The following is a 25,871-nucleotide window of genomic DNA, read 5'->3' as shown; positions in this document are numbered from 1 at the left end:
GGATCGTGTGTATACTGGTTAGCCTGTAAATGTTATTCACAGAACAATACCCTCCACCCATGTAAACACAAGAGAACTAGAACTAGAACCTTTTGAACTATGTTAAACTGTCACTTTTAAGAGCTAAGAGCTCAATCTATTGTGAAAATGATCGAGAGCCTCGGGAGTGCTGTCAACCTTGCAACCAATGGCTGTGTCGCACTTATAGCTCTATTTTCCAACACCATATCATTCAGCTTCAACCTCAGCTACTTCATAGGACGGCTGATCGTCAAGCTCGCAGTAGCTCTCACTTCTCTCTTTGTAGAATGTATTTTGACACTTCAAGAACTAGTTCATGTGCTTGCAGAAGATTATTTTGTTTTCATGTCAGACTTATCATCTGCTCTCTCACTCTTGTTGAAAACACTGATAGAGTTAGGTGAAAGTTTTTTCTATGCTGTGTTGGGTACTTGTTCTAGTTTAGGACATGTTTTTCTAGGCTTACAGAACTTCTCTGTTTTAGTTGTATCTAGTTTTGTCAATTTAGTGAACTACATACTGACAAGTTTTCACTACAGTTTAGTGTTAGTTAAGAACGCATTAGTCCTTGTTGGCTTGACATCGTGGGATATTTTTGTATTTTTTCCAAATTCTTTGTTTACATTAAAACAAGCATTAGTTGTATTTTTCATTCAATGCATGGTTCATTTAAGAGATCTTGTAAAAAGTCTTCGTTCAAGATTACTGGAAGGATATCAGGAAACTGTATGTTTTGTTTCAGACATACCCAGAGAATCTCTATATGGTTTGTTTGTATGTGTGTTTTGTGGTTTGATATTGATTAAATATCACCGTAGTATTATACCTTTGCTAGTAAGAAATGTTCTTTACATCCTAAGTCAAAGTCAGAAAACTTTGATGGCTGCCTGGATGTACTTAGAAGCATTCACACTGTGGCTCTTGACTAATCAAATGACTCCGTCTTTCAATGGAATTCGTCTCTTCGCCACTGCAAATGGAGGAGCACCAAGAGATGCTGCGGGTGTGGCTCCAAATAATGAACCATTGAATGAAAGGTGGGTGTCAGTGTAGGCTCAATTCCAATTATAAAAATGTTTTGTATGTTAATTCTTTTTTTGTGTGTGTTTTTTAGGGATGGAGCAATTGAAGAACATGCAGAACAAGCCTACAGGAAACCTATAGAGCCAGAGGATCACTTATGTGTAGTGTGTCAAGATAGTGAAAGGTGCACCATTATTCTTCCTTGTAGACATGTATGCCTGTGTTATGATTGTTGTGCTGCTATTAAGCGTACACATGGTCGATGTCCTATATGTAGGCATATAGTGCGTAGGACTATGCGTGTTTTCATTTAATGTTTTAATTTACTTGCTACTTAACAAAGTGATAATGGAGCCAGAGGCTGGCTTCATGGTACCATTGAAGATTACCAAACGATAAATCTGAAGTTGTCAAGTGTAATGCATCTAAAGATTTTTTCATATTTATATGGAGTTTTAATGTCAGAATTAAGATTAAAAAGTTAACACAATTTAACAAAACCTGAATTCTAATAGGTTTAACTTTTCTGACATGTTTTTGGCTAGTCAACATCAGGAGTGCAGTGCAGTCCAGCAAGTTCCCAAAATTTTGTGAGCCATTTTGTACTTTACTTGATTTCATAGAATTGTTCAACATGTGACATTATTGTAAGAGTGAAATGAATGTTCATTCTGGGTACTTTTTGTAAAATGTAGTTTAAGGATTTTAAGACTGAGAGTGACTTGACATTCTTTCTAAAATTTCATTGCACCAGTGTTTATTTTTGTATTTTTCTACCTCTTTACCTATCCCACCAATAGAGGTCAGAACAGATCAACCTATTTTTGTTATGTATCTTTTTTTTCTTTTGAATTTATTAATTTGGGGCCAGAGTGTTCTAATACTATGTTTTATTCATGTCAATTGTTAAAATAACTGCTTTCATGTATGTTTATTTCTGTAACTCTACATGGTATTAAAATTATTTATTTGCATGTGAGGGCAGTACCAAAAGTACTAAGTACAAATAAATATAAATTGATGTAATTATTTTTATGTTTTTTTACTTTTATATTTATCACAAACTTAAATCTGTAGTGTGAGAGCTTTCACATTCTGTTAATGAAATGATTTGAGAAAAAAAATGATGGCAAGTACATACAATTACAATATACAAATGATCTTAGTTTTACCACAGCTCCATGTGAAATAAAATTGAAAAAGAAAAGGTAATCTCCAAATAAGCATCCACAGGCCAGTCCTCTTCCTGCAGGCACTCCTTTCACTGTGGTGCAAAGCGTGGCTCAAACACAAAATCTATTGGAAGGAGAAGGAAAAAGGACATTTTATTTCATAAGTTCTCAGACAATTCATCTGTGACATTTCAAGAAATTTATCCTCATTTCACCAAATTACTTTTCCCTACCTGTTTTCTTAGGTGCATTCTTTTCATGAAATTCATTATGCTTTGGATCAAAGGAATCATTATCACTGGTGTTTTCAACTTCTTGGGGCAAAAAACTTGTTTTGCTTTTGAATGAGTCAAATAGATGCTGAGAGGAAACAATGCACAAGAGTAAAAGATGCAGCGAAAATACCAGCAAAACATTACCCTTCTGAACATACTTGAACTTTTTTGAGCTGCCGATCTTTATAGGTGATCTGTTCCTTTAATTGTCTTATTGTACTTTTTAAGTCTCCCACAAGTCTTTCGTTACCTGCCGAAAAATATTACATGGAATGGTTGAAACTCAACTGATCAAAAAGATTGTCAACGTTTACTTACAATCAGAAGTTTTCTTTGTTGAGGCTATCTGTTTCATCAATGACATATTAGTGGTTTTAGACTTCTCCGCAATTTCTCTGGAGCGTTTGGCAGAAGTCAATTGGAATTTAAGCTCGTGTTCAACTTGGTAGTTCCAGAATGACACTGCACGCATAGCCATGTCCAAAACAATTTCGGGACGAAGTCCAACCAGGAGCATCTGGAAAGGAGAATTTGAAATTCAACCTTTCAAGTATGCCTTGTCACCCCGAGGTTGTGGGTGTGGGGGCACCTTGTGACTGAACAAATGAACAAACCGCTCTGTAGTCTTCAGCAGGGTTAGAGTTTTGACGTATGACATCAAAACGTTTTCCCAGAGCTGTGTTGCAGGCTGGACACTTAATGTTTTTGAGAGTTAGTGTGCTAGCATGCTCCTCACAGAACGAATGGGAACAGCTTGTAACCCACAGGGTTCCAGTCAGAGGCTTGCGGCACGCTTGGACATTGCAATGTAAATCCATAATTCCACCTCACCTCGATTGGACAAGTACCGAGGGTCTCACAATCACAAATCACCCACGACAAAGGACAAAGGTTTCGAATCGAATTCAGTCAAAACACCAACGGGCTACGCGCTAACGGAAAACATTTGAACAGCGGTCAAGTTGGCCAACCTCTGGAAAATACTGGATGATCTCCATGACAAAAATAGGATTGAATGCCACGTTTATCCATGGATCGGCGACCTCTCGTGAGTGTTGTTTTAGTAAAAGGATTAAAAAAGAGAGTCCAAATTGTGTTGTTTCATCAATAGCGACAAATTATTTTCGGTAAATTCCGAGTTGAAAGTTTAGGAGCAGGTGTGGCGTGGGAGAGTGGGGGAAGGTGAGGGAGGTGCGGTGAGGGGAAGGACGGGAAGGACAGGGGCGATCGGGGAGGAAGGGGAGGACATGTTGGACAGAGTGGGGGTGTAGAGGGGGATGGAGGGGGAGGAGAGGATAGCAGAAGAACGAACGCAACGCCAGAGAGGAGGAGGAGAGCTTCAGTTCAGTTTATTACTTGCGTTCGCTCAGAGTGGATGTGAGTCGAATGTGACTTCTTCCCAAAGAACGAGCCGTACTTTTGTTGTGTTTCTGTTCCACATGTCGTCTGCTTCCCTTTCATTGTCATCGGGATGTGTGTAATATGATGGAATACTGTGTGGGCTGCTAGTGGCGGAGGTAAACATAACCTCAACCGATGCTACCCTCCCATTGGGGTGAACTTGTTAAGGCTGGTTTTGTGCATTATGAAGTTGTTGTCTCCTGAAGAGGATAGTGCATTCTTAATTCCAAAAGCAAGTGCCCACATTTTTGCTGTCACATCATATGGTAAGTGGTGTATTTCAGAACATACCTGTTAGAGATACTAGATTGTCTTGTCCATTGATTAAGCACTTAATTTTTAACTTTAAATCAGCCAACCAAATTTGTTTTTGTGCTTCAATTGTAGCATAGAGGATGTCTACCATCGAGCAGCTGATCACGAATATTTACATATTTTAATCTGTGCTGAAAATAATGATCTAGTCTTAAGGTACATCTGTGGAGCTCTTAATCATTTATGCATAGTGGTAGTTCACTGCTTTGATGCTGCTGCCCAAAAGGTAATGCTTAAGCCAACTTACCTTCAGCCTTGCTATCCTAGCACACTGTATAGCCCAGCTGATAGAGACAGAGACTTGGAGACTGGTGGAGACTGCCCATGGAACACCTATTCAGGATGGACACAGACAGCATGAGGGGGCGGAGGGCGGATATGAATTGAAAATTGAGTCATGCAGTATTGATGTCCTTATCACTTGGGCACGCACGAGGCAGACGGCGGGCAGACGGACACACACACAATGCCCGTCGATCGTCAATCTCTACCCCTGTCTCGCTCGCCCATGACGCGTCCGTGCACCTGTCTGTCCGTCCGTCTGGTCGTGTGAGTGCGTGCGAGCGTCTGAATGGAGGTGGGGTGCAGGGAGAGGCGCCGGACACCCTCTGTGCACTCTGTGTGGCGGTGCGTCGCGACGCCGCTCTGGTGCATCCGCGCGTCGTCGTCGACGGCGTGCTCGGCGGCGTCGCGGGAGGTGAGGCGTGGCGGCGTGGCGAGAAGACGCAAGTCACTGCTCCCCTCATCCTGCCTGCCCCCGGCATGCCCCCGCCGTGCCCCCGGCCCCCGCCCGGCGTATGCATGCGAGGAGCGCACCAACGCAACGCACACGCACGTACTCACGTACTCTGGCAGGCAGGGGCGTCGAGACATTTTTTATTTTCCCCCGCCACGGCGTTGGAGTTGGCGTTCCCGGGTTCCCGGCCCTCCTCGCGCCACGCCACGCCACGCGGCACCTCGTCGTGAAGGCCCAACCGCAAGCTATTTGTTCGAGTCACCTTCCCGCTGTCCGCCGCGTCCGCGTCCGCCGCGCGTCCGATGCTGACCGAAGACCGAAACCGAAACCGAAGCGAGCGGCTAGCGGCCACTTTGGCACGGCCCAGGCGTAGTCGGTAGGCCCTGCAGACCGATTCCGAGAGTCGTTTTCGTCGCTCTGTCTCTCTCGCACCTACACGGAACGTCCCATGAGTGCGAGAGAGACAGAGCGACGAGACCGACTCTCGGAATCGGTCTGCTGGGCCGCCTTGGGCCCACCACCCTGGAAGTGTCCGCCTCCCCGGCGTGCGTGTGGTCTCGGTGGTCTCGGTGTGGGACTGCAGGTCCTTCTCCCAGTGGCACTCCCTCCCCTCCCCTCCCCGTTCCTCCGGGTCCGTCATTGGAATTGGAGCCGTCGCGTAGCGTACCGTTGCTGCGCGTTGCGGGGCTCGCTTTCCGTTTCCCGCACATGTTCCCCGTGTCCGAGTCCCGAGTCCGCGCCGCTAGCGGAGCTCCGCCACGGCCACGCCCTGGTGGGTGACGGGCGGCGGACGGCCGCGGTTATTTGGTGCAGTTGGTTCCGGTGGCCTCTGTGGGTCGGCTCGGGTTTCGTGTGGACCGTCCCGTCCGTCCCATTGTGTGCCGACTGGCCGGACTGCCCCGCGAGGCGGGCGGCAGGCGGCCTGGCCCGCCGAGGCGCCTACAGCGCAAAGCCGATTGAGCGCGGTCGGGGCGGCCCTCGTCGTCGTGTTCCAGCGCGGCTCCAGCCGCTCCAGCCGCTCCAGCCCGACAAGGCGGCAAGGCGCGCCGCTCCGAAGGTTCCGAAGGGGGACATTGCGTATTGTGGATCGCACATCGCACGTTTCACGTCAAGATTGTGTAGTATATGGACGTGGCGGCGAGCAGCGCGGCAACCCGAGAGGCCGAGAACCAGAGCGGTGCCGTTGGCCTGCCGCCGATCAGTGGCGCGGCAGCGCGGCCGGGCCGCCAGGGCGGTGCATGTGTGTGCATGTGTGTGTGTGACTGTGTGCAGCACGTGAATGTGCGTGTGTGGCCGTGTCCGCGGCCGTGTCGCGCGTCGTGGCGACGGGGCCGTTGAGGCTGCACGTCCATGCACGTCCGCGTCGGCCCGGTCCGCCCCGTCCGCTAGTGGCTTGTCGAGGGCGTGCCGCGCCGCCCCTGTGGAATGCACGGCTAGCGCGGCCCAGGCCCTCGGCCAGGCCACGGCCAGGCGGTCGCCATGACTACACGCGGTGCATCCCTCGCCGCCCTCGCCGCCCTCGTGACCCCGGCAGATGCAGGTCAGGCCCAGCCGAGCCATTTCGTCGCTGTCTCTGTCGCACCCTTGGAGCGTCCTGTGAGGGAGCGTGAGAGAGACGGCAGCGAAGCGGTCCTCCGGATTCCGGTGGCTGGGTGGGAGCAGGGCCTGGTGAAGTGCCCGGTGGGGCCTTCATCGCGGCGCTCTTGTTTCGTCCCCGCCGCGCACCCTGGCTGAACGGCCGTGTCCAAGACGGCGTGCATGGAGGAGGAATGCCGGGCGGGCCGGGGCGGCGGTTGATGCTTGCGCCTCGTCGCGCCGTGAGGCCATGCAGGCCATGGAGGCCATGCAGGCCGTGCAGGCCATGGCGGCGGCCCGCATTGGAAAGGTCAGTCCGCGGCGCGGCGCGGTCAGAGAGGCGGTGCTGCGCGGTGCTGCGACCGGCCGATAGCCGTACAGTGCAGGCGCGGCACGCCGTGGCACGCCGAGTAGAGCGTGCTGCGGGCGCGCTCGCCGACCCTTGTGAATAATATGTTAAAAGTTCACCTGCAGCCCGTCGTCCCGCTCGAGTCTCTCCGTCTGCGTCGCACTGCGGCGCTGCCCCTCGCCCTCTCTCTCTCGCTCTCGCACGCGGCCCGGGGAGGACGCGGACGCCGCGGACGCGGACGTGTCGGCGGGGAACACGGTGGCGCTTCCGCTTGCGTGCCGCGGCGCCGCGGCCAGGACGGCGGCCAGAAGGCGGCTGGGAATTAAACGCCTGATGAATGATTTGTGCTTATCGCGCTGCCCCGCGTCCCGCCGCGCCGCACGCGAGCTAAGCGCGGACCGCGGAGCGAGCGCCAGCCCGCCAGTGTGCACGCCGCGCCGCACCGCGCTGCACCACCCGGACTAGGCCCGGACACGCCTTCCGCGATAGCGCCAGCTTACGCAATTTGTTTCGGCTGTTCCGCATTGCACGCCGCTGGCCGCCGGAGTGCTTCGCGTACGCCCTGCGCTGCAAGCCCAGCAGGTTGAACAGCGCTTTCGCCGCCCTGTCTCTGTCGCACTCGCGGCGTGCCTCGCTGTGCCTCGGCGTGCCGACAGAGACAGAGACAGCGCTGTTTGGAATGAGGGTGCTGCAGCCTGGCTGGGTTGGCTGCAGCCTGCAGGTTGTTGGGGCGGGGCGCTGCTGCACGCTCAACTTTGACTCTTTATAGGACGGGGTGCGCCCTGCCTGCCCTGCCTGGCGCTGGGCGCTGCTGGCGGCGCGGTCCGGCTGGGTCCGGCTCGAAGACAGGTTGGCGGACGGGCTGGCTGGACTCGTTGCATGTGCACAAAGCAAACTGCCAAGACACCAGCCCAGCAGTGCAGCAGTGCACCTCGCGGCGCGGACGACAGTAATTACAAAGTCCGGGGCAAAAAGTCGGGAAGAGGGAAAAACTGGTTGGAATAATGTTGGGCTGGCTGGCCTTGACCCCTGGCCTGGCTGCCTGGCTGCCAGGCTGGCCGGGCCCTCGACGCGGCGACGGCCCTCGCTCCGGACGGCGCGGTGGTGCTCGTGGTGCGGGTTGCTATTTCTCGCTCTTTTTCATGCTAATTGTCTGGAAGCACGGGCCCGAGGGCTGGGCGCTGGGCTATCTCGGCCGCTCGGCCCAGCCCGGGTCTGGGTTGTTTGCCTTATCTTCGGCGCGCGGTTCGCGGCTTCGCATTCCGTCCCGGAGTCCCCGGCCTGCAGCGCGGCCTGCAGCGCGGCCTGAGTGACGCGCCGTGCCGGCGTCACGGCATCACGCGCGTGCCGCGTGCGCCGCGGGCACCCCGACCGCGCCACCTGTGCATTCATTTCCTTCCTTCTTCTCGGCCGCGCTCCTTTTCTTACAGCGGCGAGGGTCGGTCTTGCTGTCGCTTTAAAGAGAGCAACTGATTTGAATTTCAAAGTTGTAATTACCAACTGCTGGCGCCTCTTCCCTCTTCCCGCGGGGTCGGGGCTCTCCTGGCTCTAGCTCCTCGGCGGGTCGGAGTGGAGGGTCGGAGAGCCCCCTCTGGCCTCTGGAGAGACGCCGCCGTCGTGCCCCTCCACGCCGTGTCCCTGTTCGAGAGGCGGGTTGACCTCTATTCTGTCGCCGCGGTGCGCAAGTGCGTGTGAATGTCACAGCGCGTGTCTACCCTGCGAAAAGAGGAGCAGCTAGAAGTGGACGGATAGGGGTCGCCGAGGAGGACGCCCGCGACAGCGAAGAACGCCCAGAAGAATGGGACAATCCTAGAAGAATACGACCGCGCCGGAAGAGTAGGACAATGGAGTAGACTGCGGCGTGCACACATCAGAGACGGACTAGACGGAATGGGGTATTCTCGTTTCCGCGGACACTGCGGGCTTCGGGCGGGGCGGGGCGGGGCGGGGTGGGGCGGGGCGGGGCGGGCACTGGCCGAGCTGAGTAGTAGGACATGGAGCGGTACTTTTTTTACGACGCACCCAGCACCACGCGGCTGCAGGCTGCAGGCACTGGTCACTCCAAACGCCTTCTCATTACCATGTTCGGACGAGTTTGCGCGGGGGCGGGGCGGGGGCAGGGGCGCGGGGTGGCAGCCTGCCTCGCTGCCCCCGCGTCCGCCCGCGCGGCCGCAACAGCTCTTGGAAGACGGCCCACAGGAAACAAGTGCCTGGTCGCCCGGTTGATTTTCACTCGCCAAAAAAAGGCCCGATGATCGTCACCCCCGCGGTCCCTGGTTTCAGGTCTGGTCCCGGCTCCAGGAGCACGCATGGGCCGCCGTGCCGCCGTCACGCGGGCTGTAGTCCCTGCCAGTCCCTGCACCCGCTGCTCGCGGCGTGCGTGACGACGTGACGAGGCGCGGCGTGACGGCGTGACGTGACGGCGTGACCAACGGGGACGGACCTATATGGCCTCCCCCGGCCCCGGCCGGCACCGACTCGGCACATTGGAAGTGGATGTGCCGACGATAGGCCGATAGCAACAGTTCCCGCGCGGCGCATCGCCCCCTCCGTCCGTCCGTCGGCGTCGTGCTCCGGGACTCCGGGGCCGTGCAGGACGGGCTGCGGGAGCGAGGCGTGAGGCGGGCACCCCGGAACGCCGCAGCACTGCTTGGGCTGCTGGAGGCCGGGCCGCGCGCTCCAGCGACTGCGGCCGAAACGCTGTTTTCATTTGGAAATAACTAAAAAGTGGGATGGTGCGGTGGAGGCGCAGCATTCTTGCTCGTCTAACAGGAGACTGGGAAGGTGCGGTGGTTTGCCTGCCTGCGGCCGACGGGCCGACGCCTTCGCCGTGGAGCTCCTCGGCCACCGGGAGGCTCTCAAGGCGGCGGCCCGGCCCAGCCACTACCGGTGTGGTCGCGTCTTAAGTGTAGTTCTCTCGGCGCGGTACGCCCGTGGTACGCCCGCGGTACGCCTGTAGGGCGGTTGCTCAAACCGCAAAGAGCCGATTTGCCGCGGATCTCGGCTGTGTTGGCGGCACCGTGGAGCGGAGAGCTCCCCGCGGAGGCCCTGCAGGGCCCCGCCACCGCCCCGGGCTGGCGGACGCGTCGCGAGTCGAGCACCAAGCGCCAAGCGCAGTGCACATTTTCGGCAGCGAGACTGCGAGGCGACCGCTGGCCGCCGCCGGGTTCGCCGGGCTGTGCGCTGCACAGCGCTGCGCGTCAGGCTCCTTCATGAAGTGGCATGAAGTGGCGCGGCATGCGGCTCCCCGCTGCGGTCTCTGCGGTCGCGCCGCTCCGCCGCCCGGCCCGGCTCGGCCTGCCAACCTGTTTATGCTTTATTTTTATTTAAAATGTTAATCAAGCGCGCGGTGGCGTGGTGTAGTGTGGCGTGGCGGCCAGAGGGCGCTCCTATCGCCGGCCGTTTCGTTTTGGAGGACGTCAACGCAGCCGCGCGCCGCCTTGACCGCGTTGCCTACGCTGCACTGGGGACTGGGGGGCCGCAGCACAGCGAGTACGAATGCGCCAAATGCTTCCGCGCGGCCCCACCCCGCCGCCTGGTGGTTCTTGTCGCGCAGATAAACATCAACAAACTTGGTCTGTTACTGTAGACTGTAGAGGCGGGCCGAGGCGGGCAGCCCCTGGCCGCGGTGTGGGACGGATCGACACTGTCACGGGGCGCGGGCGCTTTGCTTGTGGCGGCCCCATTTCGAGCCTACGCGTGTCGACCCGACGCCGACCCGGCATTTCGTTGACGGGAACGTGCAGCTCGGGGCCGCGGCGCTCCGAGTGCGCGGTGGACTGGCGGTCGAGTCCGATAAGGTGCGACCGCCTAAGACTTCCTGGGCTGGATAAGGGCATTGCGGTGACTCCCCGCGCCTCGACCGCCACCCCCTCGACGGCCTCGAGGGCCTCGCCGACGCCGAGCACCCCGACGGCATTAACACGCACCGGACGTCCGCGCGTCCGCGGCCAAGCAGAGCCAGCGGAGCGACGAGACGTCTTGTTTACTGCCGCGGCGGTGGTGGCGGCAGAGGAACCTCGCGCCGCGCCGGCCGTGCCCAGAGTCGTTGGCGAGCTTTTTTCCGGCGTCCCTTTTCTTTTTGCCTTTCTGGAAGGCTTCCAGGGCGGTGCCGCGGTGCCAGGACGGACGGCGCGCGGCCGAACGGCCCAGCGGCTAGTCGACTCGGCCAGGCCGGCAGTCGGCAGTCCGGCTCTAGCTGGCCGCGCTCGCTTGATGACCAAGAAGAAACCACTGGAACCAAACCGTGTTTCAGCCAACCAGCAGTGGATGGCGAGGGAGGGGAGGGGAGGGAGGTTGCCTACTTAACGATCCCTCCCTAGGACTGTATAGGCAGTGTAGGAGGGCCCCTGCCAGCGCCTCCGATAATTTGCTCAATTTCTTTTTGCGCTGCTGTTGTCTGTGCCCCGGTGCCGCTTCGTCATTTCTGGAAGCAACGGGAGAGCCCTGCCGCGTCTGACGGGGGCCTCGCGGGGGCATACCGCGCGCCGCATGGCGGTATGCACTCAGCGGTGCATAGTGCATTGCGTGCGGTGCACGGATGCCCTGCACTGGGGCACTGCCGGCACTGCGGATGGCAGCGCTCCGTTAGACGGCCTCGGCCACGGCGGTGACATTGATTACGATGACGGCGTCAATAACGTGTCTGCTAACGAGCCGTGGAGCTGTGCTGCTCGACTGCTCCGCTAGCGCACAATGGCAGTGCGCCAGTGACAAGCCCGAGCCCTCCTGCAGCGCTGCGGCGCTAAATGCACTTTGCCAGTGGACGGGACGGACGGCGACCCGTCACCGCCACTCTCCATGACAGCAGTGCTAAAAAGGTGGAGTGCAAAGATTGAATTGCCAGCGCGCTGTCGTCCTGTCGCGTCGTGTCCTGGTGCTGCCCGCGCTGGCCGTGCGGCTGCCGCGCTGCCGCCTCGCTGTCGTCGTGGGCGCCCGGCGGTTCGCGCGGCGGTTCGCACGTCAGCGAGTTCAATCAACCTGGCGCGCCGTGCCGCGCGGTGCGGCTCCATTCCGGACAGGGGTGCGAGGGAGACAGAGCGAGGGAGCACTGTTCGAATCGCCCTGCTCGCTCCGCCGCTCCATCGCCCACGTGCTGCGACGTCGCTCACGAGGCGGCGGCGGTGCGAGGCACTGCGAGGCACTGCGACACTGCGAGCACCGACTAGGGGGTCCTGACTCGGGTCCTGACGTCCTGACGGCGAAGGCGCACTGGAGAGACGGGGCGAGGCAGGGCAAGCGGGTCCGCTGCGGCGCGGCCGTCGTTTGCTCCGGCGTATGGGCCGGCGAACCGGTATCTTGTTTGACTCGTGGCGACAGTCCTGCAGTCCCGACCCTGCCTCGACACACGTCTCTGCGCATGAGGCATTCCCCCTCATGGTGACCGTGCCATGGTCGGTCAGAGGCAGCCAGGAGGCAGTCACCGCAAGCTCCGGTTGGGCCGAGCCTGGCCGAGCCGTGCCCTGCCGTGGCCTGTCCTGCCCCCTCGCGGCCAGGCGCTTGGAACCGGCTCAAGAAGACCCCTCCTCCCCCGCCCCACGCCCCCGCCAGCGAGTACTGCGTATGGGTTGGCCGTCCTCCGCCAAGCCAAGCCAAGCCGGGCGCAGCGGTGCGGGTTAGGCAGCCGGCGCCGCGCGTGCCTCGCACTGCCTACGCCCGCGGCGGCGTCCTGAGCGTCCTGGCCGGCCTGGCCCGCTCGCCGCGCCAACGCCGCGGAGAAGTCGGGAAGTGCTGACTCTTGCCGGTAATTGTCCGACAGAATACGTTTTGTGCCGGAGGAGGGCCGGCGCGGCCAGCCGACTTACTCCGAGTGCCGTTTTCGTCGCTCTGTCCCTCTCGCACCTCCACGGGACGCAGTATGAGTGCGAGAGAGACAGAGCGACAAAAAACGGCTCTCGGAGTCGACGCGCGGTGAGTGTGGCGAGGCAGGGCGCAGCGAATGAGTGCCCGCGGCCGCCGCGCCGCATTGAGGCGAAATCTAAGATGAAATTAGTAGCCAGGTCCGGGCGGAACACGATGAGAAGAAAGGGGGGGGGGGGCTCGCAATGCCTCTCCAGCGGACCGGCACCGGATATGGGAACGTCGCGGCCCGTCGCCGTGTAAGTGTGTGTGAGAGTGTGTGTGTGTGTGTACGAGAGCGATGTGAGCCCATATAGCAGCTACGCGTGTATTAATTGTATGGCCCGCAAGAACAATGGCCGTGTCCTATGGCCCATAATGCAGCTCGCAGGGCCGCGGTGCGGCGGTGCCGCGGGGCTCGTCGCCGGCGGGGAGGTGCAGGGCCGGCGGGGAGCCCCGGCCGGCCCCGGCGCACGCACACGGAATCACGGCACGGAATGCTGGTCCCGATTGTCGCGGCCCTGCGTCCCGACCCGACAGGTGGTAAAAGCGTCTGGGCCCCGCGCTGCCCCCCCGCCCTCCCCCGTTTCCTTCCGCCGATTAGTTACGCCACGAAGCAGGCCGCCGGGCTGGACGGCTGGACAGCCGGGACGCATGCAGCGCGGACCAGTGGGACCACACAACACAGTGACCGCGGCCAGGCCCGCCGCGGCCCGCGCCATGCCGTTTGATTCCGAGCGGTATGGTTCCGTCGCTCCGTCTCTCTCGCACTCGCGAGCCGTCCCCCGCCGGGGCGCGAGAGAGACGGAGTTACGAAGCACCGTTCGAATCAACGAGCAGGGCAGGGCGGCCGGGGGGCACTCGAGTCGAGTCTAGGCAGCGTGCCGTATTCGTGGGCACGCTCGCCGCGCTCCAGTCGAGAGGCTCCAGGAGACACTCCAGCAGGCTCCGAGGCTCCAGGCTCCACGGTGTGGGCACGGGGTGGGCACTCGGTGACCCTCGCGCCACGACACGCTGCAGCGCGATGCAGCGCCAATCGCCTATTAGGCTGCAAGTCCAACTCGGCATCGCGAGGCCGGAGGCGTGTTCGCCGCGGTGCCGGCCCGTCCGGTCCGCGCCGGGCCGAGCGGTGCAGCGGGAGGTGTACAAGGCAAGGGCCCTCTTGTCCGCGCTCCGCGCTCCGCGTGGGTTTGCCTGATAGCCTATCTCGCCCTTCCTGGTCCCTGGTCTTCGCCGGTCTCCCTTATCCAGCCTCTCACGCTCCACTTCGGGTCGCTCACTCGGCGCCGCTTTGCCGGCCGATTCCGAACCCTGTCTGTCTCTCTCGCTCCCCCGCGGCCTCCGGGACGCCCCGCGAGCGCGAGGGAGACGGAGCGGCCAAAGTCCTGTTGGGAATGAGCCTGGCGGCGTGCCCCGCCGTGGCGCCCTTTGGCCTCTTTGACATGTCCCGGAGAGCGCGCGGTGGTCGCGGTGCATGCCGGCGCCGTGCTGCCCTTCGCTGTCGCCTCGCCGCCTCGCCGATGTCGTGGATGTCGCGTCATCGGCCAGCCCGTCCGCGGTCGGCCTGCCTCGCGCTCTGCCCCTCAAAGGAAGGCGTCGCGGCGGCAGCGGCCGCAAAAAAGGGCAGCGGCAAAAACGTGCCGCGGACGACGTGAGACGTGAGAATAAGGATTTCTTTGACAATGGATTATTATTGCTTTGGCCGGGCGGCGGGGCGGCAGTGGCGGCAGCAGCGCGTCCGCCACTCGCGACTCCGTCGACTCTGTCATGGAGGCTGCGAGATGAAAAATTGCTGTTTGCGTGGAAGGGCCGCCGCCGTGGCGCCGCGGCGAGTTTACACCGTCATGCTCCCTTTTCGGCACCGCAGCACGCAGCAGGGCGCGGTGCGTGCCGCCGGAGGACGGACTTCGCTCCGCGCGGGAATAGAACGGCGGCGCGGTTCGGCGAGCGTCGACCCGGAGCGCGGATTTCCGCGGAGCGGTGACGACGACGACGCTCGCGCTGCTCACGGTACTCGAGATACTTTTCTGCCGGTTCTCGGTCGCTCGGACTCTAACAAGGTTTTCGCGGGGCGGGGCGGGGCTGTCATTCTACACCGTTCATTTTATGGCCTCTCAGATGGAGACACTTTGAAAAGCTGTCTCGTCGTGACGGGGGCGTGGCGGGCGTGGCGCGTCGGGGTGTGACAACGAGGGGCGTAAGGCGGCCCGACGGCCGGGGCACGGCACGGCGGGGCGCAGCGCGGCTCGGCATGGGCGTAGGTCGTTTGCCAGCGCCGTTTTGTCTCTGCCAACGCGACTGGAAAATAAAGCGGCGTGTTGCCGTACCTGAAGGACCTGAGGCTGGCCGAGCCGATGATAATGAATGGGGATCGGATGCAGGAATTGGGCAAAGCGGCGCAACGGCGCAGCCGTGGCGAAGCACCGCGGCGGCGGGTCAGGCGGACGGACTGGCAGACGGACAGACTGGCTCTACATTACGCGGTCCGCTGCGTCTCCAAGCCAGGAGCCGAGAGGAGCGAGACAGAACGAACTGGCGACTTGTCAGGCGCGGTGAATTCATTCGGATGAAGCCATCGGATGAGTCTCGTCGCGTCTCATTTAACTGGGGCATGACGACGTCGTCCTGTCTCTCTCGCACCCGCCCGGCCCGACGCCACGTGAGTGAGAGAGAAGGGCGTCGACGACGCGCGGCGGCAGTTGGGCCGCGCTGCTGGCGCCAGGTTCAAGACGCCGGCCGAATGTGAACAAAGCCGTGGAGGTAATGGGAGGGCCGGCCGGAGCACCGCGATGACGCCTCGCCTGGCGCCTCGGGGCACTGCAAAGGCTGAGGCGGGAAGGCGGGCTGAAGCTGAAATTGCTCGAGCTCAAATTGCAGGTTTTGAGAGGTGCAAGTCCCGAGGTCCTGGCGTCCCGGCGTCCAGACCGCGTCCCACGAGGAGGGCCGCGGCGGCAATCGCGGCCCTTATCGCGCGGAGTCCAAGGACCGCGTGTTCGTGAAGGTTCCGTCGCTCTGTCTCTCTCGCTCCACCGCGGGACGCCCCGCGAGTGCGAGCGAAGCAGAGCGACGGAACCACCGCGGGTCCGCGACGACGACGACGACGACGACGTCGCGAGCGTCAGTGCGCGCGCGTGTGTTCTTTCCCTGGAAGTGGCGGTCATGTTTGGCCAGCATTTACGGCCGCGCGTGTGTGTCTGTGTGAGTGACGCGTGTGTGGGTTTCCGACACGTGATGGCACGCGGGCCCCGGGCCCAGGGAGGTCCGGTCGCAGGCCATCATCATCATCCTGATTGTGGCGGTGCTTTCCATGAGACAGCGCCGCGCCCGGCCCGTCCACCCTGGCCATCCGTCCCGTCGCATGGAGCCTGATGGGGCCAAAACGACAAGGGCGTGCAATTTGGCCGTCGCGGCGCTGGCCGTGCCGCCGAGCCGCCGTGCCCGTCGTCCTCGGAGGGACGCCGCCGGATGGCACGTGACGCGCGCTATCAGCACGCCGGGCCGCCGGATGGTGATGTTGGCGTGAATGACGGCGTTCGGCGTCCTCGCGGGTCGATGCGCGGCGTCGGTGTGTGCGCGTTCGACGCGCCGATGGTGCAGCGTCGGAGTGCAGTGCGGAGGAAGGCCTGCCCGCCGTCCGGCCGGCCGGCCGCCTCGGCCCTCGCCTTCGCCTTGCCTCGGCCCCCATAACCGTCCCGACGACTTTACAACGCGGAGCCTGCCAGCCTGCCGCGAGCAGGTATCCTGTTTTGACGGGCAGGCCGAGCCAAGCCGCCAAGCCGCGGCCCAGCGCCGAGCCCAGCGGCCCGGCCCAGCGGTACCACGCAGCCTTTGGCAGGCTTTGCCCGGCCCAGCGAGGCAGCGAAGGCGGCGCCGTTCCGTGGCCCTCGCCCCGGTCCGCCCTGCACTGCAAGCCCTGCACTGCAAGCCCTGCACTGCCTCGCGCTGCCCCGGCACGAGCCCTCGGGGCCCTTTCCCACCGGCCGTTCCCATGGCCTGCCGGCCCTGCACTGCAAGCCTTGCCTGCCTTTCGGCGCCGAGCCCCTCTCGCTCCCCGGCCTGCCTGGCCCTGCCCGGCCTGACCCTGCCCGCCTGACTTGGCCTGACGGCGCGATGACACGCGGCCCCCTCGCTGCCCAGCTCCAGGATCGTGTCCGGGGTGTCCGGGCCGCTGGGCCGCCGGCCGCGACGTTACCGGCCCGAGATGCGCCGCCGCGATAGGGGGCGTTGGCGTCCACGTCGACACCGCCCAGGCCTCGGCCCAGGCCGACGGCTCCCCTTCCTTGGCAACTTGCACGACGGTATGCCTACGCCGGAACACCATATATGTGTCTGCGCCCGTCTTTGCACACTGTGTGTGTGAGTGTGAGTGAGAATGACATCCGCCGTCGGTCTTTGATATGTCGGGAGCACGCGCTTGTCATGTGTGTGTGTGTGCGTTGGCTCCATCACGACACCGCCGCCGGGCGCCTGCGAGGTAGGCAGCCGGTCGGTGCTCCACGCGCGGCGGCGGCGCGGGCGGCCTACCTCGGCGCTCCGCAGCGCCGCCGAAACGAAGTGACGCGGAAGGGAGAGAAAGAGAGAGATGGGTAAAGAGAGCTGCGGCACTCTGTGCGCCATCGACGTCATTTCCGTCGCCAGCTTCGACACTTTGTGAGAGGGACGCGCTGAATCCGAATCCGAACACGGTTTCCGTCTGTCTCTGTCTCTCTCGCACTCACGGGGCGTCCCGCTGGGGTGCGAGAGAGACAGAGCGACGGAGCGCTGTGCCGGCCACAGAGGGTGGCGCGGCTGGCGGCGGATGTTGGCGCGCCGTGTCGGGCGCCGCGGGCATCGTCATGGTCGTCATGGGGTGGACGGGGACGGGGCGGCCGGATTCACGGAAGCGCGGCGCGGCGCGGCGCGGCCGGCACAATGTGGCGAGGGGTCCGGCGCTCGGTTCGACGCGCTCGAAATAACTCGCGTGGGACCGCTTGACTGTCCGTCCATCCATCCCCTGTATCCATTCCATCTCGCTCTCTTTTTATTTGGCGTGATTTTTGTTGTTGGTGCGGTGGCGATCGCTGCTTGCTGCTTTTGATGTATGTTGTTGGCCCCCCTGGCGGCCGCGCGGTGCGATCGCGCATCGCGCTTCACAGTGCAGTGGACCAGCAGCGGCTCGACTAATGGCCTGCCTGTTTGTTTGCAGGTGGCGGCGCGGCAGCAGCGGCAGCAGGGCGGTGGAGGTGGAGCCAGATGACAGGTGAGGTTCGACGCGTGTCAAGTTGGAAGCGTGGAGGGCTCGAGGGCGGAGCGGGAAGCGGGGCCCGCGCCCTTGTGATTGCACTCATGTGCCCCCACCCCTTTGCGAGTGGCGCTGCGCGGGGCGGGGAAGGCCCACCGCATTGGCCGTCGTGCGTCACCGCCGCCCGCCACTTCTCCTCGTCGATTGTCACTCGATTCCAAGGGTCCCCAACCGAGCCGGCGAGCGTACACTGACTTAAAGTCAAAACTGACTTTTTTGACTTTTTTGTGACTTTTTGATTGTTTTTTGACTTTTTTGTGACTTTTTTGAGTATCTTTTCTGACTTTTTGCGACTGTTTTGCCTAGGAACTATTTTCACTTTCACACGTTTTAATGACTTTTTGACTTTAAAATGACTTTTTGACCTTTAAATGACTTTTTAGACTCAAAAAGTTACTTTTCCACCAGCGTTCATTAATATTTGGCATTTTTAAAGGCTGTTTCGTGACTTTTTGGATACTTTATAGTGGTTTTTCTGTTACTTTTTGACTTTTGTGACTTTTTGACTTTTTTGACTTTTAGTGACTTTTTTGATGACTTTTTCACCCGTGTACACCGATTTTCGCCGGTTGGGGACCCCTTGCTCGATTCCATTTTTCCTCTTCCTCGTCATCGTCATCGTGTCCGTTGGCGGACGGCGGCGGTGGATGGGGCCGGTCGGGCCCGCGTTGTGGCGCCGTGGCGCCGTGGCCGAGTCTGCCGCCGCGCCCCGCCGCGCCCCGCTGTGCGCCGGACGTACTTTTTGGAGTCTCTCAGCCAAAGAAGCCGATAAGGACCGACCGCGCCAAAGGCAGCCACAGGCAGCCAAAAGGGCGAAGGGCGGCAGCTGGCTGCTTCCCAACGATGCTTCATTGCTGTCCGTCTCTGTCGCACCCCTGCGCGCCCTGCGGGTCGCCCCATGAGTGCGAGAGAGACGAAGCCATTGTTTGGAATCAAGTCCCGCGCAGCGAATTTCTCATCACTGTCTAGGCCAGCGGTTCTCAACCTTTCTCGGCTCGCGACCCCAAATTTGAAGCCAAAAATTTCCGCGACCCCCAGGAAAAATTTCGCGACCCCACGGGACCCCTCCTTTAACATGCCACGGCGTCTGATCCGAGGCGGGCATTTTGCTCCCTCAACGGGCAACTGGTCTTTGGACCTTCCTTTAGCATGCCTTTGTTACGGAGTGCAATTATCAGTCTTAGTTTGGGAGCAGTATTGTCTCAAAGTTGGCCAAAACGCTCAGAAATGTCTATGAAAAATCGTGTTTTGGGCTGATTTTAAGCAGCCACAGCGTCTGATCCGAGGCGGGCATTTTGCTCCCTCAACGGGCAACTGGTCTTTGGACCTTCCTTTAGCATGCCTCTGTTACGGAGTGCGATTATCAGTCTTAGTTTGGGAGCAGTATTGTCTCAAAGTTGGCCGAAACGGTCAGCAGTGTCTTTGAAAAATCGTGTTTTGGGCCGATTTTAAGCAGCCACTGCGTCTGATCCGAGGCGGGCATTTTGCTCCCTCAACGGGCAGTTGGTCTTTGGACCTTCCTTTAGCATGCCTTTGTTACGGAGTGCGATTATCAGTCTTAGTTTGGGAGCAGTATTGTCTCAAAGTTGACCAAAATAGTCACAACGATTTTTCAAAGACACTTGCGACCGTTTTGATCGACTTTGAGACAATACTGCTCCCAAACTAAGACTGACAATCGCACTCCGTAACAAAGGCATGCTAAAGGAAGGTCCAAAGACCAATTGCCCGTTGAGGGAGCAAAATGCCCGCCTCGGATCAGACGCAGTGGCTGCTTAAAATCGGCCCAAAACACGATTTGTCATAGACATTTCTGAGCGTTTCGGCCAACTTTGAGACAATACTGCTCCCAAACTAAGACTGATAATTGCACTCCGTAACAAAGGCATGCTAAAGGAAGGTCTAAAGACCAATTGCCCGTTGAGGGAGCAAAATGCCCGCCTCGGATCAGACGCAGTGGCTGCTTAAAATCGGCCCAAAACACGATTTTTTATAGACATTTCTGAGCGTTTCGGCCAACTTTGAGACAATACTGCTCTCAAACTAAGACTGATAATTGCACTCCGTAACAAAGGCATGCTAAAGGAAGGTCCAAAGACCAACTGCCCGTTGAGGGAGCAAAATGCCCGCCTCGGATCAGACGCAGTGGCTGCTTAAAATCGGCCTAAAACACGACCCCAACATCGCCGCGACCCCTTAAAAAAATTTCGCGACCCCGCTTGGGGTCGCGACCCTAAGGTTGAGAACCACTGGTCTAGGCGCCGGGAAAAAACAAACCTGGCGGGTGTTCTGGGTGGCGGGGAGCACGGCGTCGAGGCGGATTGGCGCCCCGCCGCCCGGACCTCTTTGGCCGCGTCGTCGTGGACGTGCAACGTGCAACGGGCACCGTTTGAACGCCGTGTGTCGTGCGAGCCGCCCGTTCGCGCCTCGCGCTCCACGCCGTGTGTTGTGTTGATTGCGTGTCGCTCCGTTTCCTCCTGCTCCTCGATGCTCTCTTTTTCCCGTGGGTGATATTTTTTCCGCCCCTATTCTGCGTACCAGGCCTCCCTCCCCCTTCCCGCCCGACAGGTCGCGTTTAAAGAGACCCCTTTTCTCGTTTTTTCCCTCTTTCTTCTTCTTTTTTTTTCATTTTGCATTGCCGCGTCGATCTGACGTGAATGCGAGCTGCACTGGGATTCCTTTCCCATTTCCCGGCACCGCTGTGCTGGCGCGCCGGGGTCTAGGGTTGCCCCTCTTGGGGTCTAGGGTTGCCCCTCTTGGGGTCTAGGGTTGCCCCCCTCGGGGCCTGGGACTGGGAGCCAGGACAGCGTCCCGCCCCCCTCTCCTTTTTTGCGGTCCCCCTGTCTGACCCAGACGTGGCCGCCGAAGCAACGAAGCACACACTCGAATGGTTCTGTATGTTTTGTTTCCCCCTTTATTGCGGTTGGTGGGTCGTCCACGGCCCTAGCACGGTCCTCTATGAAAATGATGATGAGACCGCCCGTCCGTCTGTTCGTCCGTCTGTCTGTCTGTCTGTCTGTCTGCCGACGGACCTAACCTAAGTTAACGTTTGCCTCCCCCCCCCCCCCCCCGCCCCACCCCGCACTGCACCCAAGAAACCCCACGCCACGTCTTGCGACCGCGAGCCTCTTGGATCCTCCCCCCCCCTCCCCGCAAGTCCGTGCGCCGTGCACATCGGCGACGAGCATGGAGTGCAGCCCCCGCGCGCGTCACAAGTGCGAGATTGAGTTTTGAAGTTGAGTTTGTACTGCAGCGGACGCGTCATTGACTATGCCTGGCGACTGCTGCTGCAGCTGTGCAGGTTGCCGCCACCAAAGGACCCACACCAGCGGTTCCCGACCTTTTTCGGCTCGCGACCCCAAATTTGTATAGCCAAGTATTTCCGCGCCCCCCTGGCGATCGTCGGCGCCCTGGCTGTGGTCGTCGTCGGCGTCCTGGCGGTGCATGTCTCGCTCGCTGCAATTACCCGTCCGGCCGTCCCCGTTCCGGCGGTAATAACTCCCCTTTGTGGCTCGCGGCCCCGCGGAGTCCCCGCGGAGCGCCTCGCTTGGCAGTGTATATACGTGTGCATTGTGATTCCCGAAGAGTCCGTAAAAGCCGTGCGGATGCAGCAGCCTCGGCGAGCCTTGCTGCGCTTGCTGCCCGGCTTGTGGACGTGCTCTTTATCACCTCGCTCGTATTATCGCCGTTCTGCACTCAGTACTCGGTCTTCTTTATGCCTCGCCATTTGGCTGCTCGCGTGTGCTTTGTCGTGTCGTTTTCCTTTTTTTAATTCCCCCTCCCCCAACCCCCGCGCGACGTGCTTGGTGCTTGTTCCGACGTGGTGAGTGCGGACGTCAAGGGCATGCCGGACGATGGCCAGGCTTGCCAGGCTTGCCGCTCTGCTGGTGGTGGTGCAGTTTGTTTTGTTTCTGTTGGCGTCATTTTTTGCCGCGATCCTTGAATCTTCCTCGTAATACACACACAACGCGGCGGCGTGGCGGCAGCGCGACAGCGGAGCAAGTTGGCCGGCGGAAGTGGCGGCGACAGTGACGGGCCCTTCGCCCGCGTCGCCCGGCCCTTTGTCCTCGCGCTGCACCCTTCCTCGTTACCGCCGTGGTCGCCGCTCGAATTTACGGCGTGGTGACGAGCGCGAGGCCCGCAAGGGGGCAAGGCCCCCTTCCCACGGCGGGGCGCGTCGCGGCGCGTCGTCGTGACCGAGGTTCGCACCCATCATCGCCTCGTCGTCGCCGAGCCCCGCCTGTTTTATGCCCTTGCGGTGGACGCGCGCTGATGAGGCTAGGCCGCCAGGCCCAGGGCCCCGTCGACGTGGAGGCCGAGGCCGTGGAGGCACCCAGAGGCCGAGGTCGCCGCGGCGCGGCCGATGACGTTCTCGATGACGCGCCCCGGATGCACCGACACGAACCCCGATGCATTTTTCATGGCGCCATGAAAAATGCATCGCGGCCGAGGTAATCGCCGCCCCTCGTGTGGGGCATGAATGCATTGCCCGCCGAGCCACTTCTAGAGGACACGGCACCGATTGGCTGCCCGTCGCAGGCGACACCCTGTTGTGGACAGAGGCGGGCGCAGCGCGGTTGCTGCCCTCGATGTGGAAATTGAATTTGATGCCGTCTCCGTCGCGCTGCGCTGTGGCTGCTCGGGCTCCGAGGACTCAGCCAAAGTCCCAAGGCCCAAGGGGAGGCGCCGTCGGCGGCCTCCAGACTCCAGACGCCCCAGTCCGACTCTTGCCAGTGCACTAGCGGGCAGTCTCCGCCGGGGTGTCAGCTCGCCGGCCGCGATCACGTGACAGGCCTCGACTGGCAGTCCCCGCGGGCAGCCCCTCCCCCTCCCCCTCCGGAGTCCGGAGCCAGGACACACGATATCGGGCGCAGTAGGCAGGCCGGCAGGCCAGGCAGGCACTGGCGCGCGCTGATTTCCGAAACGATGCCTTGCCTGGCGAGGCCGGCGAGGCGAGGCGCCTGGTGTCTTATTTTCCGCCTCTTTGTTTTTTCCCGGGGCTCGTTTACGTTGCCGGGAAAAGGGCGAAAGGGCAGGCGGAGTTCCCTTGGGGCAGGGCGTGGCTGGCGTGGCCGGACATGGCCACTCGGGCGACCGCACTGACCCATCAGGGCCGGCCCCCTCATGGCGCTGCAGTGCCCCGGCATGGCAGTGCCCCGCGGACACGGCGCGGTGCTTGGCGTGCCGAACGTCCCTAACACGACACAGCCCCCCCGCCCTCCCCCTGCCTCCAGGAGAGGCAGCCAAATCCAATAGAGGTGTGTGGTTTGCGGGAATAACACCCTGGCCGGGCCGTTCATCGGCGACGCCTTGCTCGTCGAGTCCCGCTCGGCGGCGTAAGCACGGCGTACGTCGGCGGCCGAGTCACCGGGTCAGCCGGCCGGGCCGCACGCACCTGGAGGCCTGTCGCTGAAAGTTTAACATCTTCGACCGCTGCTTATGCCGTTGGCCGTCGCGTGCCCCCCACGACTCCAAGGCGATGCCGCGCCGCCCTCGTCGAACTCGCCGCCCGCCCCGTCGAGTACGGGTCGCCGTGCAGCGCAGCGCGCAGCAAAGGACGTGTCGTGTTGCAGACAAACGGAACGGTCCACATTCCCACGTGTCCCACGTGTTCCGGGATTCTCCGTGTGGCGCGGCGCGGCCGTGTCGGCCAGGCCCTGCCAGGCCGGGCCAGGGGCCGGGCCTCGTGCTGCGGTAGGGCGGCGGTACCATGGCGGTACAGTACCGCCGGACAAGTGCAACTCGACGGGATAGGCTGCGTCGCCCCGCCCCGCCGCGCCCCGATGCGCTACCGCCGCCCGCCCATGGCACTGCTTGTCTTGACTTCCGCGTCCCGCGGCGCGGTGCGCGATCGCCGCGCTTTGTCTGACAGGGGCTGCCAGCAGTTTGATTCCGAACAGAGCGTCGTCGCTCTGTCCCTCTCGCACCCCTCAGCGGACGGCCCCAAGAGTGCGAGAGGGACAGAGAGACGACGCACTGTCGGGAATGTGCCTGCTGAGCCTGGGCTGGCCTGGGCTGGCCTGGGCCTGGGCCGCCCGTCGCGACGCTGTTTGTCCAGCGCGAAGGCTATTTGTCTTGCAGCTGTCGGACGCTTTGTCCCACATCGCGCCTCGCCTCGCCCCGCCCCGCCCCGTCCCGCCCCGTTCGAGATGCTGAATTATTCGCGCGACATTCGTCACGACAACGCCATTGCCGCGGCGCTCGTGCGCTGGGCCGGCCGGGGCGCGCGGCCCGACGGCCATTGGGCCATTCACTGGCGCGGGCGCGAGCTTGGGCGCGGGTGAAGGCGAAACGGAGAAATGGAGCGCCGCGTGCAAATCCGACACGACACGTTCGAGTGCCACGCCGCGGCCGCGGGCTTGTGCAGCCAGCCAGCCAGCCAGCGCCCTCTGGTGGCGCACGCCCGAGTCGACAAGTCCAAGTGCCGCACTGGGGTCAGCATGTGCTCGAGCGAGCCGACGGCGCGGGCCAAATTAAAAAAGTTTACTGCGCGCGTGCAGCAGCCGGGCATGGCACGCGGCAAAGCTCGTGGATGCGTTTCGGAACTGGGGCATGGTCGCGTCGAGGAGGCAACGGCGCTGCTCTCCTCGCTGCTGGGGAGCTTTTCAACCCTCGAGGTCGTCTTTGAGGGCCTTTCCCAGCAGTTTTCCGGGCCGCACCCCCGTCGCCGTCGTCGCCGTCGTCGTCATCCGTGCGCACTGCCGTCGTCGGCCTGCTCCAAATGGCGCCCCCCTCCCCCCACCCCCCGCCCGGAGAGCCCGCCCTCTTGGCGTTCTGTTTGCCGCGGCTCTTGCTTTGGGCTCTTGGAACTCTTGGAGGCGGCGCAGGCGCACGCCGCCGCGCTGACATGGCGGCACATTGCCATTGAGCGGCGCTGACCGGGCTGGCTTGGCTCGGCTTGGCTTGGTGTGCTCTGCTCGTCGGGCCGGGATTGATGCTGATGCTCTTCTTATGTGTACCACCACGCCGTCTCCTGTCCCTCTCGCACCCGTACGCCCCGTCGGAGTGCGAGAGAGAGATGATGGAGAGGGAGCCGCCGCCTCGTCGGCCGTACGGTTGGTTTGGCAGGCCTGCGTCATTGCTCGTGTTTCTTTTTCGGCTCTCGAGCGCCGCGCCGCCGCGCCGAGTCATGCCCGCTGCGGCGTGTGGTCCGCGACGACGATGTCGATGTCGACGAGGACCAGCTCCAGCTGCTCGAGGGCGTCGAGGGCTCGTCTCTCGTTTTGGCCCGTACCAGGGACTATGGACACTGAACGGGACTTGACGGGCGCGGCTATGTCCGCCCCGCCGGCTGGTCGGCTGTGCGGTCAGCCCGGCCGGACGGACGGCGGTCCTTTGTTTGCCCGCTAATAGCTTATTGGCCGCCAAGCATCGCGGCCGGGCCGATGAAGGCCGGAGCCAGGTCGCCGTGGATGGGGCTTATCTCTGGAATCGCGACCCCGAGCCCCGCCGCCGCTGTGTCCCATTCCCCGTTGGGCCCCTCGTGACGCAATTTAAGGATGCCTCGCCCTGCCGGCCCGGCCAGCCCTTCCGTGCCTCCCTCCCCGGCCCAGGCAGGGTGTCCCGCTGTCCAGGCCTTGCCGTTTGGCACCACAGCGCGGCCCTCGCTGCAAATGGGTCGAAGCTCGGCGTGGCGCGGCGTGCTGTCTGCGAATTGGATGTGAACTTGAGCAGGTGTTTGGCGCGGTGCTGCCCTGGCCGTGCCGCGCCGCGCCGTGCCGTGCCGCAGGCCTGCAGGGAAGCCTTTGTCGTCCCGGAAAGGAAAGCGCGCCGTGTGTTCCGACGTGCCGACGTGCCGGCCTTTGGCTGCCCGTCGACTGGCCGTCGACTGGCCGTCGGCGCGCTGGGCCCTAGGCGGCCCTAGGCGGCCCTAGGCGGCTAGGTC

The 25,871-nt window shown here is 60.9% G+C and overlaps 3 protein-coding genes across 3 annotated transcripts in view; 2 read left to right on the top strand and 1 right to left on the bottom strand.

Moving 5' to 3' along the window:
- Positions 1-3: 3 nt before the first annotated feature.
- On the top strand, positions 4-2,073 carry LOC117653687. Its single transcript, XM_034399521.1, has 2 exons — positions 4-1,058; positions 1,136-2,073. Exons 1-2 carry the CDS (start codon positions 148-150, stop codon positions 1,356-1,358), a joined length of 1,134 nt encoding a protein of 377 aa, XP_034255412.1. The 5' UTR covers positions 4-147; the 3' UTR covers positions 1,359-2,073.
- On the bottom strand, positions 2,071-3,800 carry LOC117653690 (E3 ubiquitin-protein ligase CCNB1IP1-like). The gene is made up of 5 exons (XM_034399525.1): positions 3,106-3,800; positions 2,810-3,008; positions 2,650-2,741; positions 2,450-2,576; positions 2,071-2,340 (listed from the first exon to the last, which is right to left on the bottom strand). The coding sequence occupies exons 1-5, from the start codon at positions 3,307-3,309 to the stop codon at positions 2,306-2,308; spliced, it is 657 nt and encodes a 218-aa protein (XP_034255416.1). The 5' UTR covers positions 3,310-3,800; the 3' UTR covers positions 2,071-2,305.
- A 221-nt stretch (positions 3,801-4,021) lies between these two features.
- LOC117653683 (alpha-1,3-mannosyl-glycoprotein 4-beta-N-acetylglucosaminyltransferase A) overlaps positions 4,022-25,871 on the top strand; it is a 30,550-nt gene continuing 8,700 nt past the window's right edge. The window contains exons 1-2 of the mRNA XM_034399518.1: positions 4,022-4,158; positions 17,891-17,944. The gene's annotated coding sequence lies outside the window, so the exon portion shown is untranslated. The remainder of the gene's footprint in view (positions 4,159-17,890; positions 17,945-25,871) is intronic.

The sequence above is a fragment of the Thrips palmi genome, unplaced genomic scaffold (genome assembly GCF_012932325.1).
Source record: "Thrips palmi isolate BJ-2018 unplaced genomic scaffold, TpBJ-2018v1 HiC_scaffold_8, whole genome shotgun sequence".
NCBI classification, from domain to species: Eukaryota; Metazoa; Arthropoda; class Insecta; order Thysanoptera; family Thripidae; genus Thrips; species Thrips palmi.
The sequence above is the reverse complement of the archived record's forward strand: the minus strand, read 5'-3'. Positions and strand labels throughout refer to the sequence as shown.